Source organism: Medicago sativa, chromosome 8, assembly GCF_051527215.1.
Source record: "Medicago sativa cultivar Bolivia chromosome 8, Bolivia_mono, whole genome shotgun sequence".
Lineage (NCBI taxonomy): Eukaryota > Viridiplantae > Streptophyta > Magnoliopsida > Fabales > Fabaceae > Medicago > Medicago sativa.
In genome coordinates this window covers 13,652,634-13,665,613 of record NC_140756.1, presented here as the reverse complement: position 1 = coordinate 13,665,613, position 12,980 = coordinate 13,652,634, and the positions used below count along the sequence as shown (strand labels likewise).

Below are 12,980 nucleotides of genomic sequence, written 5' to 3'. Positions count from 1 at the left end.
TTGAAGGAGGTAGATGTAAAAATCATTTATTCTAGTGTTAATTGTTCAAAGTGACCCTATAATATATGCGTAAGAAAAATAACTCTAAATATTCTAATTTTGTAATATGATATTGTTCCTATTTTTTACAGTATTTTTTCTTCCTAGACATAAAATTTGAAAAAGTAAATGATAGATTAATTATGATTTTTTAAAATGACAAAAATTCAAAAACAATAACAGAAATCTCAATCTAGAAATCGAATTCTGAGTTAATTTTTTTTTGTTGCAAATATTTCTATATAAAATACATAGAGATGATTTGCAAAGCTTGGTACCATTCCGACTAGCCGCAATTTATTTTAATTTTTCACCCAAAACGTGCAAAATTGCAATTTTGATCCAAGTAAGCATATACTCAAGGGTCAAATTGTGTTCCTTTGTGAAGAATCAATTGATCAATTAGTATTGATTAGCTTTTATTACTATTAATATTATAATTATCGGTATTCATTACGTTATAAGTTATAGTCAATTCGTATGAATATAAATATATTATCAGTGTGGTCAATTAGACACAGACATTCACACATAAATACATTCTTTACATGGTATCAGAGCAGGTTCTAGATTTTGTGAACAGTCTATGTGCTTCATTAGCTCTGCCGACAACGGCTTTTGCCGCCGGCAACACCATCTTTCATTTTGTTTTTCCAATTTTGGCCAGATACAATTATCTGTCATTGTCGACTTCGGTGACCTTTCTATCAACCAATCAGATCATTATGACCGCCTCCTTAAAACCAACCTACCCCAAGGAGATCACTCTCAACAGTGATCTCACATGCACATCAAACCTCAGGAGCTGCCTCGGCACACTAGTCCCACCGACAATCATTTCGGCGGTGACTCTTCCCACATATTGATCATAGTAGTGGTGACTTTTTTTCCCCCGACGACAATCATTTTTGTGGTGACTCATCCCACATATATGGCATATTAGTGGTGACTTTTCTTCCATTGACGATGATCATTCAGGGGGTGACTCTTCCCACGTATAGATCACATTAATGGCGACTTTTCTTTCCACCGATGGAGATCAATCCGGTGGTGACTCATTTTTCATATATAAATCACTAATTAATCATACCTTCTTTTCTCGTCAAAGATCATGATGTTTTGTTGTAATAATCTAAAAGCATAGAAGCTTTAACTTGAGGAGGAGTGTTAAGAATCAATTAGTCAACTAACATTGATTAACTTTTATTAGTATTAATATTATAATTAACAATATTCATTATGTTATCGATTATAGTCAACTCATGCCAATATAAATATATTATCAGTGTGGTCAATTAGACGCAAAGCATCCACATAGAAATACATTCTTTACATCCCTATTTTTGCAGGCATGGTTAGACCATTGTAAAAACCTCTGCCACTGAATTTTGTAGTTTTTAAAACGAGAGACTAATTAATTATGAATTGTTTAAGAAATTCATAAATATGACAAACAAAAATTCATAACTATTCTCATGATCATTATGATCATTATGTGTGTATTAATTCACAAATATCCCCAAAAATGACACTCATTTCCTCAAATTATCAACTTTCTTTGGGAATTAATAATGCACAAAAGGTATTAGGCTTCAAGAAGCTTTTGGCTCTTCAAGATATATCCATAGAAAAAACAACTATTTTTTTCTTTCTTCGCATCATAATATATTCAAGATAACCAAGTCAAAGAATTTTTTTTTTTAACAAAATTTATGTATAATTAACATAAAAGGTCGTAAAATTTCAGCTATAAAAATAAGATTTAATATCATAAAGTTTGTAACTATAAATCATGATAAAGTTCAAAGAAAATGGTTATCTCACACATACAAGCATACAAAACAAGCAGTGAATATGATAAAGGTGGCATTAAGCAAAACACTAATTATAATGCGAACATAATTGATATACCTACCCTTGGAAAGTTTCAACAAGTGCATATGCTCCATTAGATGCAAAATTCACTCCATTATAATATTTCCGTGACATCTATCTCAAAAGAATTTACATCGATTTCAGGGTTATCACCAGGTTATAGAAATGGTGAAACCAAGGGAATTTTTGCGTATTCATCTCAGATTGTTCGAGCTTCGTAATAATATAATTTTACTATTTTTACATGCTCAAAGCTTAGATAAATGATAATTTCTACTATAAGTTACCATAAACACAACATCGATTATACAAAACAAATGGTATGGATCATTTGGTCTAGAAATAAAGTTTAATTTATCATGTGAGATTTCACCATTATAATCAATAACTACTCTAATTTTAATCACAAAAATGATTGATCTTTCAAAACATTCTTGAATTATGTTTTCAATTTCGCTCAATAGTCAATTTAGCTACTTCAGGAGCACATTTAAGAGGCATAAATAAATTTTCTTTAATTTGTTTTGGTAGTACTTATACTATGATCAAATAGATCTTATCAACAATGAGCAAGAAAAATCATAATTTTCACAATCCTTCAAGGACGCTTTAATATTAAATTTTAGTTCTTCAAAAACTAATGATCAAGAAAATTCATTACTTGAAAATCTAATGAATTTCAGTTCTTCAGGAACTATATCTTAAATCTTTACAGTCAATCGTCAAGAAAATCTATTGTTTGAGCGATCCTTCAGAGATGCTCCAATATTAACAAAATGGAATAGGTCTTCGGGAACTATACTTCCCATGATCTATATAATAATCAAGAATAATTCATTCTTTATGCAATCCTTCCGGGATGCTCCATATTTAAATTATTCCAAAATTTCTTTATAATGAAAAACATTAATATGTTAACTAAACAAAGTTTAAGAAAAGAATTATAGCAAGTGCAAACCAATTGTTAAATTTTAGTGACCAATTTCCTTAAAATGGATTTAACTAAACAAAAGATATGATAATATTTAATCTCAAAATCTATTACAAGTATAAAATCAATATCACGTCATTATAAATAATTACCTAAAAGTTTTCCTTGTTGGGATGAAAATGAAACACAAAATCAATTAAACAGCATACAAACAAATGCCATATATTGGTTTTAGTACTATAAAGTAATATATCACTAAATCAATCAAGCTGCATACGCCTCTTTCTACCTACTAAGTACCAAATGGTTGGACTTCATCTAACAAGCTCCAAATAAGAGATAAGGACACTGTAGAGTGCCACACTTCAATTCTAGTCCAATCAAATAAACAAAAGTATACAACACAATAAACAATATCATGAAAGAAAGAGCTTCGTGCTGATAAAATGCTATTAAATAAACTAAAAACACAAGATCAAATGAGAAGATGAACTGTGCTGTTGGGGGTTGTTGTTCTCAGCTGTTGGGGTTTTTTTTGGGTCTGGTTTCTCCCTCCCTGCGTGGTGTGGCTGGGTGTTTTTCTGGTTTTTGGCTGCGCAGTTTCTGCGTTTATTTGTATCTTTGTATCTCTGCTGCCGCCGCGAGCTTTTATGCGTCTTGCACAATCTCGACGTGAATAAATTTTAGTCGTTAAAAAAAAAATAAGGAGATGATGATGAAAACTTTTGTATTATTCTCTTCACAAGTTTGTTCTTTACATTGAAATATAAGTCCTATTTATATAGGACACAAACGTGGGAAATTACAAGTACATGAAGAGTCATAAGACTAAGTGCCAATGACAATGAATATATGCATTCACTTATAGGAGCTAAGGAACATAAAAAACCTTTGAAAAATGGACATGCACACCATATTAATTTTATTCATAATAGAAACATTGTTATACCGTAAAAAGAAAAAGAAAATAGAACAAAGAAGAAAATAATATTAAAGGAAAAACAATGAAAGAAGTTGTAGAGAAAAAACAAAGCCAATTTCACATTGTTCATTGTGTTCCATTCCCAAAGGTCAAAACACAGTGTCTTTCAACTAGGTGGAAATGATGCCAACTCATAAAATAGAATGGTAACAGTATGAATAATCTCAAAACAGTGGTAGTGGTACAGTTGAAAAAAAGCCTCATCTACTAACCTAATACTAAATACACCACCCTTGATCAATAAACATTAAATCACATCAATAGAAAACTGCAGTTAACCATAAAACAATAATTACCCCATTAACCTAAAACCATCTACGGTTGACCCAAGATTTTTTGAAGCATCAAAGTCTTGCTGCAATTTGTCATTTTGGCTGAAAACAACCGACATCCAAATTGCAATGCAAGTGGGTCCTATAATAAACGTACCATTGAAACGTAGCGGAAGATGAAACCAGAATACGTTAGTGGGAAATTCCAAGGATGTTGCATACGAATGTTGGTGGAAGCTTAGCTGCGGCAAGAAAGACCCTGGAAAAGTCCCAAATATACGAATACTCCAATAACTATTTAAGCAGCATTCCTTGCAATGTAAAGTTAGCAAAGTTAGTTTCATAGCAAAACAGTGCAAACAAAATACAATTATCCTAGCAAGTTAGTTTTGGGTGGCTTTAACAATTTCAATGACTCTTAGTAGCATCCAAAGTGTCTCTTCACATAGGAGGAAATGGAAATATGATGTGTTTGTGAGCTTCCGAGGCGAAGACACGCGCAACAATTTCACTGATCATCTTTTTGGTGCTCTTCATAAAAATCGCATTGTTGTCTTCAGGGATGATATAAACCTCGAAAAAGGGGGAAATATATCATCTGAGCTTCTACAAGCTATTGAAGAATCTCATATCTTGATTGTAATTTTCTCAAAAAACTATGCTTCTTCCACATGGTGCTTGCAAGAATTGGCAAATATTGCTGATTGCATCCATGTACAAGGGCAAACTGTTCTACCTATTTTCTATGATGTGAGTCCATCTGAGGTACGAAAGCAAACCGGAGAATATGAAAAACCCTTTCTTGAGCATGAAGAAAGATTCAAAGGAAACTTAGAGAAAGTGCAAAGATGGAGGGGAGCCCTAACACAAGTAGCCAATCTCTCTGGTTGGGATATGAAGGATAAGTAAGTAGTATTTTCTATGTTTGCCGCAAGTTGATCAACACTTTTTAAGTTTATACTAACAAAATTTCAATGAACTTTTCAATTAATTTTTGGTTCTTGAATTGTTTTATCAATTAATCTTTGTTATTTATGTTCGTGGTTTTCATGTGATGATTTGGAATTTCTATTCTCTGGTCTTTTAGGTCACAATATGCAGAGATTGAAAAAATTATTAAAAAGGTAAGAAGCTTATTGGGAAATAAAACTGCAACTTTACCTGGTGATATAGTTGGGATGCACTCACAAATGGAAGAATTAGAAAACTTTCTAATTTTGGACTCAAATGATGATGTTCGAGTTGTACGGAAGACAACTCTGATTGATAAATCATTCATAACCAGCGAGATGGGGAGAATTTGTATGCATGATTTGTTCAAAGAACTTGGCAAGAGCATCGTTAAAGAAAAATCAATCAAAGAACCAACAAAGTGGAACAGGTTGTGGGACTACAAAGATGTTCACAATGTTATCTCAGAAAACATGGTAAAGTAGTTATTGTAATAAAATTATTGCTCGCCATTTTTATATGAGAAATGATATTTTGACAACCATTTTTTAACAACTTTTAGACAACTTTCTCTCTCATACTCACATGATGTTGTTATCCTTTCTCTTTCTTTTTCTCTCTCCATTGTTTTTGACCAATAAGAAGTGAGAAAAACAAGGTTGTCAACAAAGTTGTCATCAAATGGATGTCAAAATATCATTACTCTTTTTATATTATCCTAAAGAGCATTTCAAAATAATTTAATTGATAAATTTCAATAAGTTGATAAGCACGGACACTCCTCGGATTAGGTGTGTCCCGGTGCCGGACACACACGAAACCAACACTTGTAATTACGCTGAATTATGTGATTTTTTCAAATTATTAGCTGTGTCGACGTATCAGTGTCCGTGTCGTATCCGGTGTCCGTGTCCGTATCCGTGCTTCACATTAATGTTGGTGTTTCAGGTTAGTGAACCAGAAACAGAAACAGTAGAACTTAATGTGACCATGCATTGTGAGGCTTGTGCTGAACAACTCAAGAGAAAGATACTCCAAATGAGAGGTATAATTTGTTTATTCTTGATTTCAATATAATTGTTATTTATAATTTGGGCATGTCCATCTTTTCATGTTTTGCATCATCATATTGCCAAATCAGCATTAATTGATGATGATCCCTCTTATTGTGGCATTCTTTTGAGCAAATTGGTTGGTGACTGTGTAATGTGGCACTCACAAAATTTATTTGCATTAATTAATGTAAAAACTTGTATTGTTAATGTAGGAGTTCAAACTGCAGTGGCAGAGTTTAGCACAAGGAAAGTAACTGTGACAGGAACAATGGATGCAAACAAGCTAGTGGATTATGTCTATAAAAAAACCAAAAAACAAGCAAAAATAGTTCCTAAACCAGAACCTGAACCAGAGAAGAAAGAAGAAGAAAACAAAGAAGGTGAAAAACCTGCAGATGAAGAAGAAGCTAAGCCAGAAGAGAATGAAGGTGAAAAAGCTGCAGCAGAAGAAGAAGCTAAGCCAGAAGAGAATAAGAAAGAAGAGAGACCAACAGAGGAACCAAAGAAAGAAGAGGAGGGTGAGAATAAAGAAGAAATGGGGGGTGAAGAAAGCAAAGAAGAAACCAAGAAAGAAGAGAGTGGTGCTGTGGTTTATATTGATGAAGAAGGAATGAAGAGAATGATGTATTCTTATGAATATCATCCACTTTATGTGATTGAACCTGCTCGGGGTCCTCAACTATTCAGTGATGAAAATCCTAATGCATGCAGCATTTCATAAAGTCATCACATGAATAATAGAGAGAACAATATGGTACTTTTTTTGGAGTTTTGTTGGTGGATTATGTAGAGGAAAAAATGTGCCTAAGTTGATTAATGATGATATATCGTTCTGTCTTTTTTATGTATGTACGATATATTATTATTATATACTAGTCATAGATCAATGTTGTCCAAATGCACCATAAAAAAAAAATGTTGTACAAATGCTTGTGAAATACGAGTATCCTCAAGTTGCGTTTCATGGATTTGGTTTTGCTGCAATAATGATACTATGCGGATTTGTTAATTGGAGACTAAAATTAAACGTGTTGAAGTATGTCTTCAAATTAGTGTTGGAAAAATGTCCCACGTTAAAGAATAAGAAAAAATATGCAAAGGTTTTTATCATATAATTAAGGAAAATGCTAACAAGTGCCCTAAGGGCATTGTTTAAGCATCTAAAAGTAACAACTTTTGCATTGGAAATTGTACGATTATAACTTTAACAAGTGTTTGACTTGTATTTTCAAGACATAATTTCCTTTTGTGGGTTTTTTAAACAATGCCCTTAGCGCACTTGTTAGCAAGACCCTTTTAATGATCTTGTGTGTTAGTATTTCTTGCACCAATAGTTAGTGAGTTTTGCTATAGCTGATATTACCTTTATTATTCAGAATCTGTAATCATCGATTTTAGTTATTATTGTTATTAAATTTTGTGTCGTTTTTCATTATGTCTTTTACTATTATTGTTATCGTCAATTCAATATTATACGGTCTCGATCATTTATTTAATTAAATTGGATAGTTGAGATCAGTAACTAATTCTATCATTCTCTATCTCTGATTTTTAATAATTAATTAATTAGTTTACTAATTAAGTAAATGACATTTTTTTGGTAGTGATAATTAATTAAAGAACTAATCAAAGATAATTAATGTTTAAGTAATTAAAAATTGTAAGTCAGTAAAATCATTTTATACCTTAATTAATTTTGACCGGAAATAAATTATAATATTAATTTCATTAAGATTTTTTTAATTTTTTATATGAGGAAATATATAAATAATTTGAAAATGATGTGTTCTTGAAATCAAGGATAAGAAAGAAAAAAAGAAATAAATTATATATTTCTTAATTTTTTTTCCCTATTATGGAATAATTAATTTAGATTGGTTCTTAAAAATTAATTATAAATATTCTAGTTTATGAGATAGAGAGAGAATCGGGAGAGAGGTGGATGATGGGGATGAGAAAGAATGATACTTCAAGGAGCAATCATGTGTAGGAAGTGCATAATATTATTGTGGTAAAAGATCAATCTAAAGGCAAATATTCCTTGTAAAATCCGATCCATGGTGGAACATATGGGGCAAGTGGTTCATATTAGAATTTGTTTGTAAAGTGATTCTAACTTGATGTTTGTAGCATTTCACCACATATATACGTGGACCTATACCAGTGATAACTCAATACATTACTATAATTTTAGTTATGTTTTGTTTAATGAATTAATGTTTTTATTTGAGTTTTATTTGCATTTTACTATATTTTTTGAATAATATATATATTGCACGAGGAATAAGAAGGAATTGTGCAAAAATATGGTAAACACTTCAAATAGGTTGAAGACTTGTTGACCAAACCAAGATCTAGGGCATTGAAGACCCTTTTCAACAACGGAATTGCTACTTCCAGCGAATTTTTTTATCCCGACAAATCACGATGCTTGCATGTTACTTATCTCCCCTCCACCTCTTTACTTTGTACCCCCCATGTATTCCATCAAATGCCAAATCAAACGGCTCAAGGGAATTCACGAACCGCTCGTGATAAATTCATTCCCTTGAAATAGCATAGCTCTTTCAACAATGAAGAAGTGAGAATTAACTCATCAAAACTTCAAAATTCATAAACATTAACGTTTCAAAAACGTTACCAATATTGAAGCAAAACAAGTAAAATATCAAAAGTTATTACGACCTGCCGTAATGTGCCTACGATCATAACAACTTTAAGAAATAAATTTAGTGGTTTCTTCTCATGAACATTTGGATGATCACTTGTAATTGTTTCTAATTAAGCTATATAATTTTGAAGGTGAACAAAATTAGAAATGCTAGGCTATAAACAGGACAAGGCTAACCTTAATTTCACACCAAATTTTACCTAGAACTCTTAATCCTGCACTCGTTTTCAATTAGTTTTCTTGTTTTCATTTTATTGTTTTATCTATTTTATTAGGTAGCTCGTCACCATCATGAGTTAGTAGTCTTTATTTGTTTTGGGATCAATCTTTTCACAATTCCATTATTCTCTTTTGTTAAAGGGATTCATACCCAATCTCTCCTTAATGATATTAGGCATCGACCAAAGGACAAAATGTTGTTGCTAGAAATATAAGTCTAGACAAAAGGTTCAAAACATGAGAATAGCCTAGGAATATTTGGTTGAAAGGGGTAATCAGGCTTAATGGTTCGAGCCAACGTAGAAACCACAAGAATATGGAGTTATGTCGGTGAGACACTTCTTTGTTCCTTTAGAGACTACCTCATCTTTAGGTAGTGGATTTCCAAGGCTTAATAAAGAACTAAGATTTAGAATTTTCATTGTAGAGATCAAAGGTTTTTTCGATGAGAATCAATGAATGAGGTTCTAGTAATCTAAAATTTAACTATAAAATAACTAAAATTTAATCTAATCTTTATATATGAATCAAATTTAGGTATAAAGGATTGGTTTAAATTTCCCTGAAGTTTTTTTACTACTTTTTACACCTAAAAATAATCTAAGTTTTTAGCTGAAAATAATCTACTTTTTACACCTATAGGATTAAGCAGAAAAAACAAACTCAACGATGCAAAATGTTATCTTATCTTATCAATTACCATATGGAAATTGAATTTACTACCCATATTCATATGGGTTGGCATTGATACGAATTTTCTTTTAAATGCAGATTAATTTGCATATCAAAATCTTACCTGTATGGCCTCCTATAAAGTACAACACCATGTGTTCCACAAGCCATATTATGATCCATTATTGATCCACCACATGCCAATCGATCAAAGTGCAAAGAGCTGTCAAATATTTCTAGCAGCATTATTATATTCTTTTTTCTTTTACAACTTATATTCATTTTTTAGGTCAAGCAGCAGCATGATTATATGTATTGGTAGAATAGTTCATTTTCCATTTAATGCCTCTGGTTGCATTATTTTCCCGTCAGTGTATTGATTTAACTGCCACTATCAATGCAAATTATTGTTAATCTTTTTTTGGTTACAAATTATTGTTAGTCTTAGCAATTATATTTGCTCTCTTTATTTTATTGGTAAAAATTTTATACTTGTGCCCTCTTAATAATTGTCCATTAGCCAAGAATAAAGATGTACCTTTTATTTTTAATTTGTCATAAACAATCGTACTTACTGTAAAAGAGAGCATCAAACTGGAGCAATCAAAGCGCAAAAGGCCATCAATATGAAACAGATCTTAAGCCATAACTCTGCTACCCTACACGGACCTACCATGCAACCCATATAGCTATGATTCATCACAATAATGGTACGATCGCTTACTCCCAAGCAAGGAGACAACTCCTCACTTAAGTTAAACACAAACCAATACAAATATGGAATGGAACCATGGACCCTGTCTTACTAAAGTTGTAGATAATTTTTTCAATGGTGGGTGCTCTTAGAAATCAAGGTCGAGCCTAATACAGTCACACAAAACCGACATGCTATGATACCAGTTTAATATTTCAGACGACTTTCAGGATTGCCGATTGACCCCACAAACCAGCACTAGTTTTTTTAGTGTGTTTTGTCCTCACTCGTATGCTTTTTGGGAAACTTCCCAAAATGTCACCCATGTCAAAATTGCTCAAAGTCAAGCACACCTGACAACGAAGTTCTTATGAAATGACTACCAAAAGGAAGATGCATCTTGTTGGTATAGGTAGTACCAAACAATTCTTATAAGTCTCCTTTCAACCATCCAGTCACACACCTGCACACTCTCAGAATCCCTCTCATTCTGATGTGATTCAATTCGCCTAGATGCTTCTAGGAGCCGCTCACTGTCATGCCTTGTGCACCGACGACCACTCCCCGTCCTTTTCAGCCTCGGGAGTTACAAAGATTGCCCTCACTTATAAACACATTGTTAGACAATCTCCTATCCAACGTGAGACTATTTAACAACACCGCACGCCCAAGACTAGACATAGGTGGAGCTTTTTGGGAAACTTCCCAAAATGTCACCCATGTCAAAATTGCTCAAAGTCAAGCACACCTGACAGCGGAGTTCTTATGAAATGACTACCAAAAGGAAGATACATCTTGTTGGTATAGGTAGTACCAAACAATTCTTCTTATAAGTCTCCTTTCAACCATCCAGTCACACACCTGCACACTCTCAGAATCCCTCTCATTCTGATGTGATTCAATTCGCCTAGATGCTTTTAGGAGCCGCTCACTGTCATGCCTTGTGCACCGACGACCACTCCCCGTCCTTGTCAGCCTCGGGAGTTACAAAGATTGCCTCCACTTATAAACACATTGTTAGACAATCTCCTATCCAACGTGGGACTATTTAACAACACCGCACGCCCAAGACTAGACATATGGAGCGTGGATATAAATTATGGGTGGCTCGATAGAGAAAACCTGAGAACGTTTGGCACAACGAATCTTGGAAGAGGCTCTGATATAATCATAAAAATCGTGGTTGAGCCTAACATAACCGCACAAAACCGGTTTGTGAGATGAGGATTACCCCCACTTATAAACACATTGTCAAACCATGTCATACCTGATGTGGGACTCTTTAACAACCCCGCACGCCTAAGACTGGACATCTAGAGCGTAGATATAATTGATGGGTGACATGATAGCGAAAACCTAATAGAAGGTGGCACAAATGATCTTGGAGCAGGTTTTGATACCATCTTAGAAATCGTGGTTGGACATAACACAACCGCACAAAACCAACTTGTGAGGTGATGATTTTCTCCACTTATAAATACATTGTCAAGTCAACTGTTATCCGATGTGAGACTCTTTAAGTGTAAAACATTCATTAACTTTTCTTTTAAAAAAATATTTCATGGACACACATACATTTTTTTTTAAGGATGGACACACATACATATTGAGTGAGAAATGAATAGAGAGAGAATGTTATACAATAAATATGATATGTTGATAATGTGATATAAAGAGATATAAAAAAATTCGAGACGTTGAAAGCATAGGGATGTCTAAATTTTAGCAAGGATTCTCTATCTTCCATTTTTCTACCTATCTTTCTATCTTTCTCTCTTGATTGTTTTCTCTCACATCTTCGTCCCTCAATTTTTAACATCACTATCTCTCATATGTTTTATACAAATGTTGTCTAAAGTTACTCTATTTTTCTCGCATGAAAGGTAAAGAATCTAATCGTGTCCAAACATATTCTGTTATCACATTACATTTATAATGTATTTGGACGGGGGAATGTTTTGAGATAATCTAATGTTTTGAGGTAATTCAAATCTTTTAGGTGAATTCCATTGTTTGGATGATAATTTGAAGAAATTTCAAATTGATGAAAATTTATGAATTATTTTGTTCAAATTAAATTTAGATAAGTTAAAATGACACTTAAAAGCTAGAAATTTCAAACTTCTTCATTCGTATAATTTTTCAAATTTTGTATTTTGGACTCCTAATTTTTTCCAAAATTTTCAAATTGACCCCAATAAATTTCCAAAAATTTGCAAATTAACTCTCTTTTTTGGAAATTACAAATTCACCCCTATTTTTTTTTTTTTGAAATATGCAAATTTACCCCTAATTTCAATTTTCATATTTGGCCCAAAAAAATTAAAATTTATAAAATTTGCTCAAAAATGATGACAATGAAATTTTTTATTACTCCATCTAAACAATAATATTTAGAAATGAAGGAAATTTTATTGAATCATTTGAATTGCCTATAATTTTAAATTATATAAAATTTCCTAATTACCTCATCCAAACACAATCTTAAGTTGCTAATTTATGGATGAGAGATAAGCTTTGTACCTCAAGATCAATATTCTGTAAAAAGAAAAACATCAAGGTATAAATAGGACATTTCATCTCAAAGGAAAATATAGTGTATTTACTCCAAAAATGCAA

The 12,980-nt window shown here is 32.4% G+C and overlaps 1 protein-coding gene across 1 annotated transcript; it reads left to right on the top strand.

The window, feature by feature from the left end:
• The first annotated feature begins 4,277 nt into the window (after positions 1 to 4,277).
• LOC146897135 (uncharacterized) lies at positions 4,278 to 7,069 on the top strand. The gene is made up of 4 exons (XM_085738666.1): positions 4,278 to 5,004; positions 5,187 to 5,526; positions 5,999 to 6,095; positions 6,318 to 7,069. Exons 1-4 carry the CDS (start codon positions 4,511 to 4,513, stop codon positions 6,824 to 6,826), a joined length of 1,440 nt encoding a protein of 479 aa, XP_085594792.1. The 5' UTR covers positions 4,278 to 4,510; the 3' UTR covers positions 6,827 to 7,069.
• Positions 7,070 to 12,980: the final 5,911 nt, after the last annotated feature.

What these genes read in the sequence shown, in the direction of transcription:
- LOC146897135 (XM_085738666.1), top strand. Translation starts at nt 4,511, where the DNA reads ATGACTCTTAGTAGCATCCAAAGTGTCTCTTCACATAGGAGGAAATGG. An exon ending in GGTTGGGATATGAAGGATAA is followed by an intron (nt 5,005 to 5,186) that starts GTAAGTAGTATT and finishes CTGGTCTTTTAG; the next exon opens with GTCACAATATGCAGAGATTG. An exon ending in AAAGATACTCCAAATGAGAG is followed by an intron (nt 6,096 to 6,317) that starts GTATAATTTGTT and finishes TTGTTAATGTAG; the next exon opens with GAGTTCAAACTGCAGTGGCA.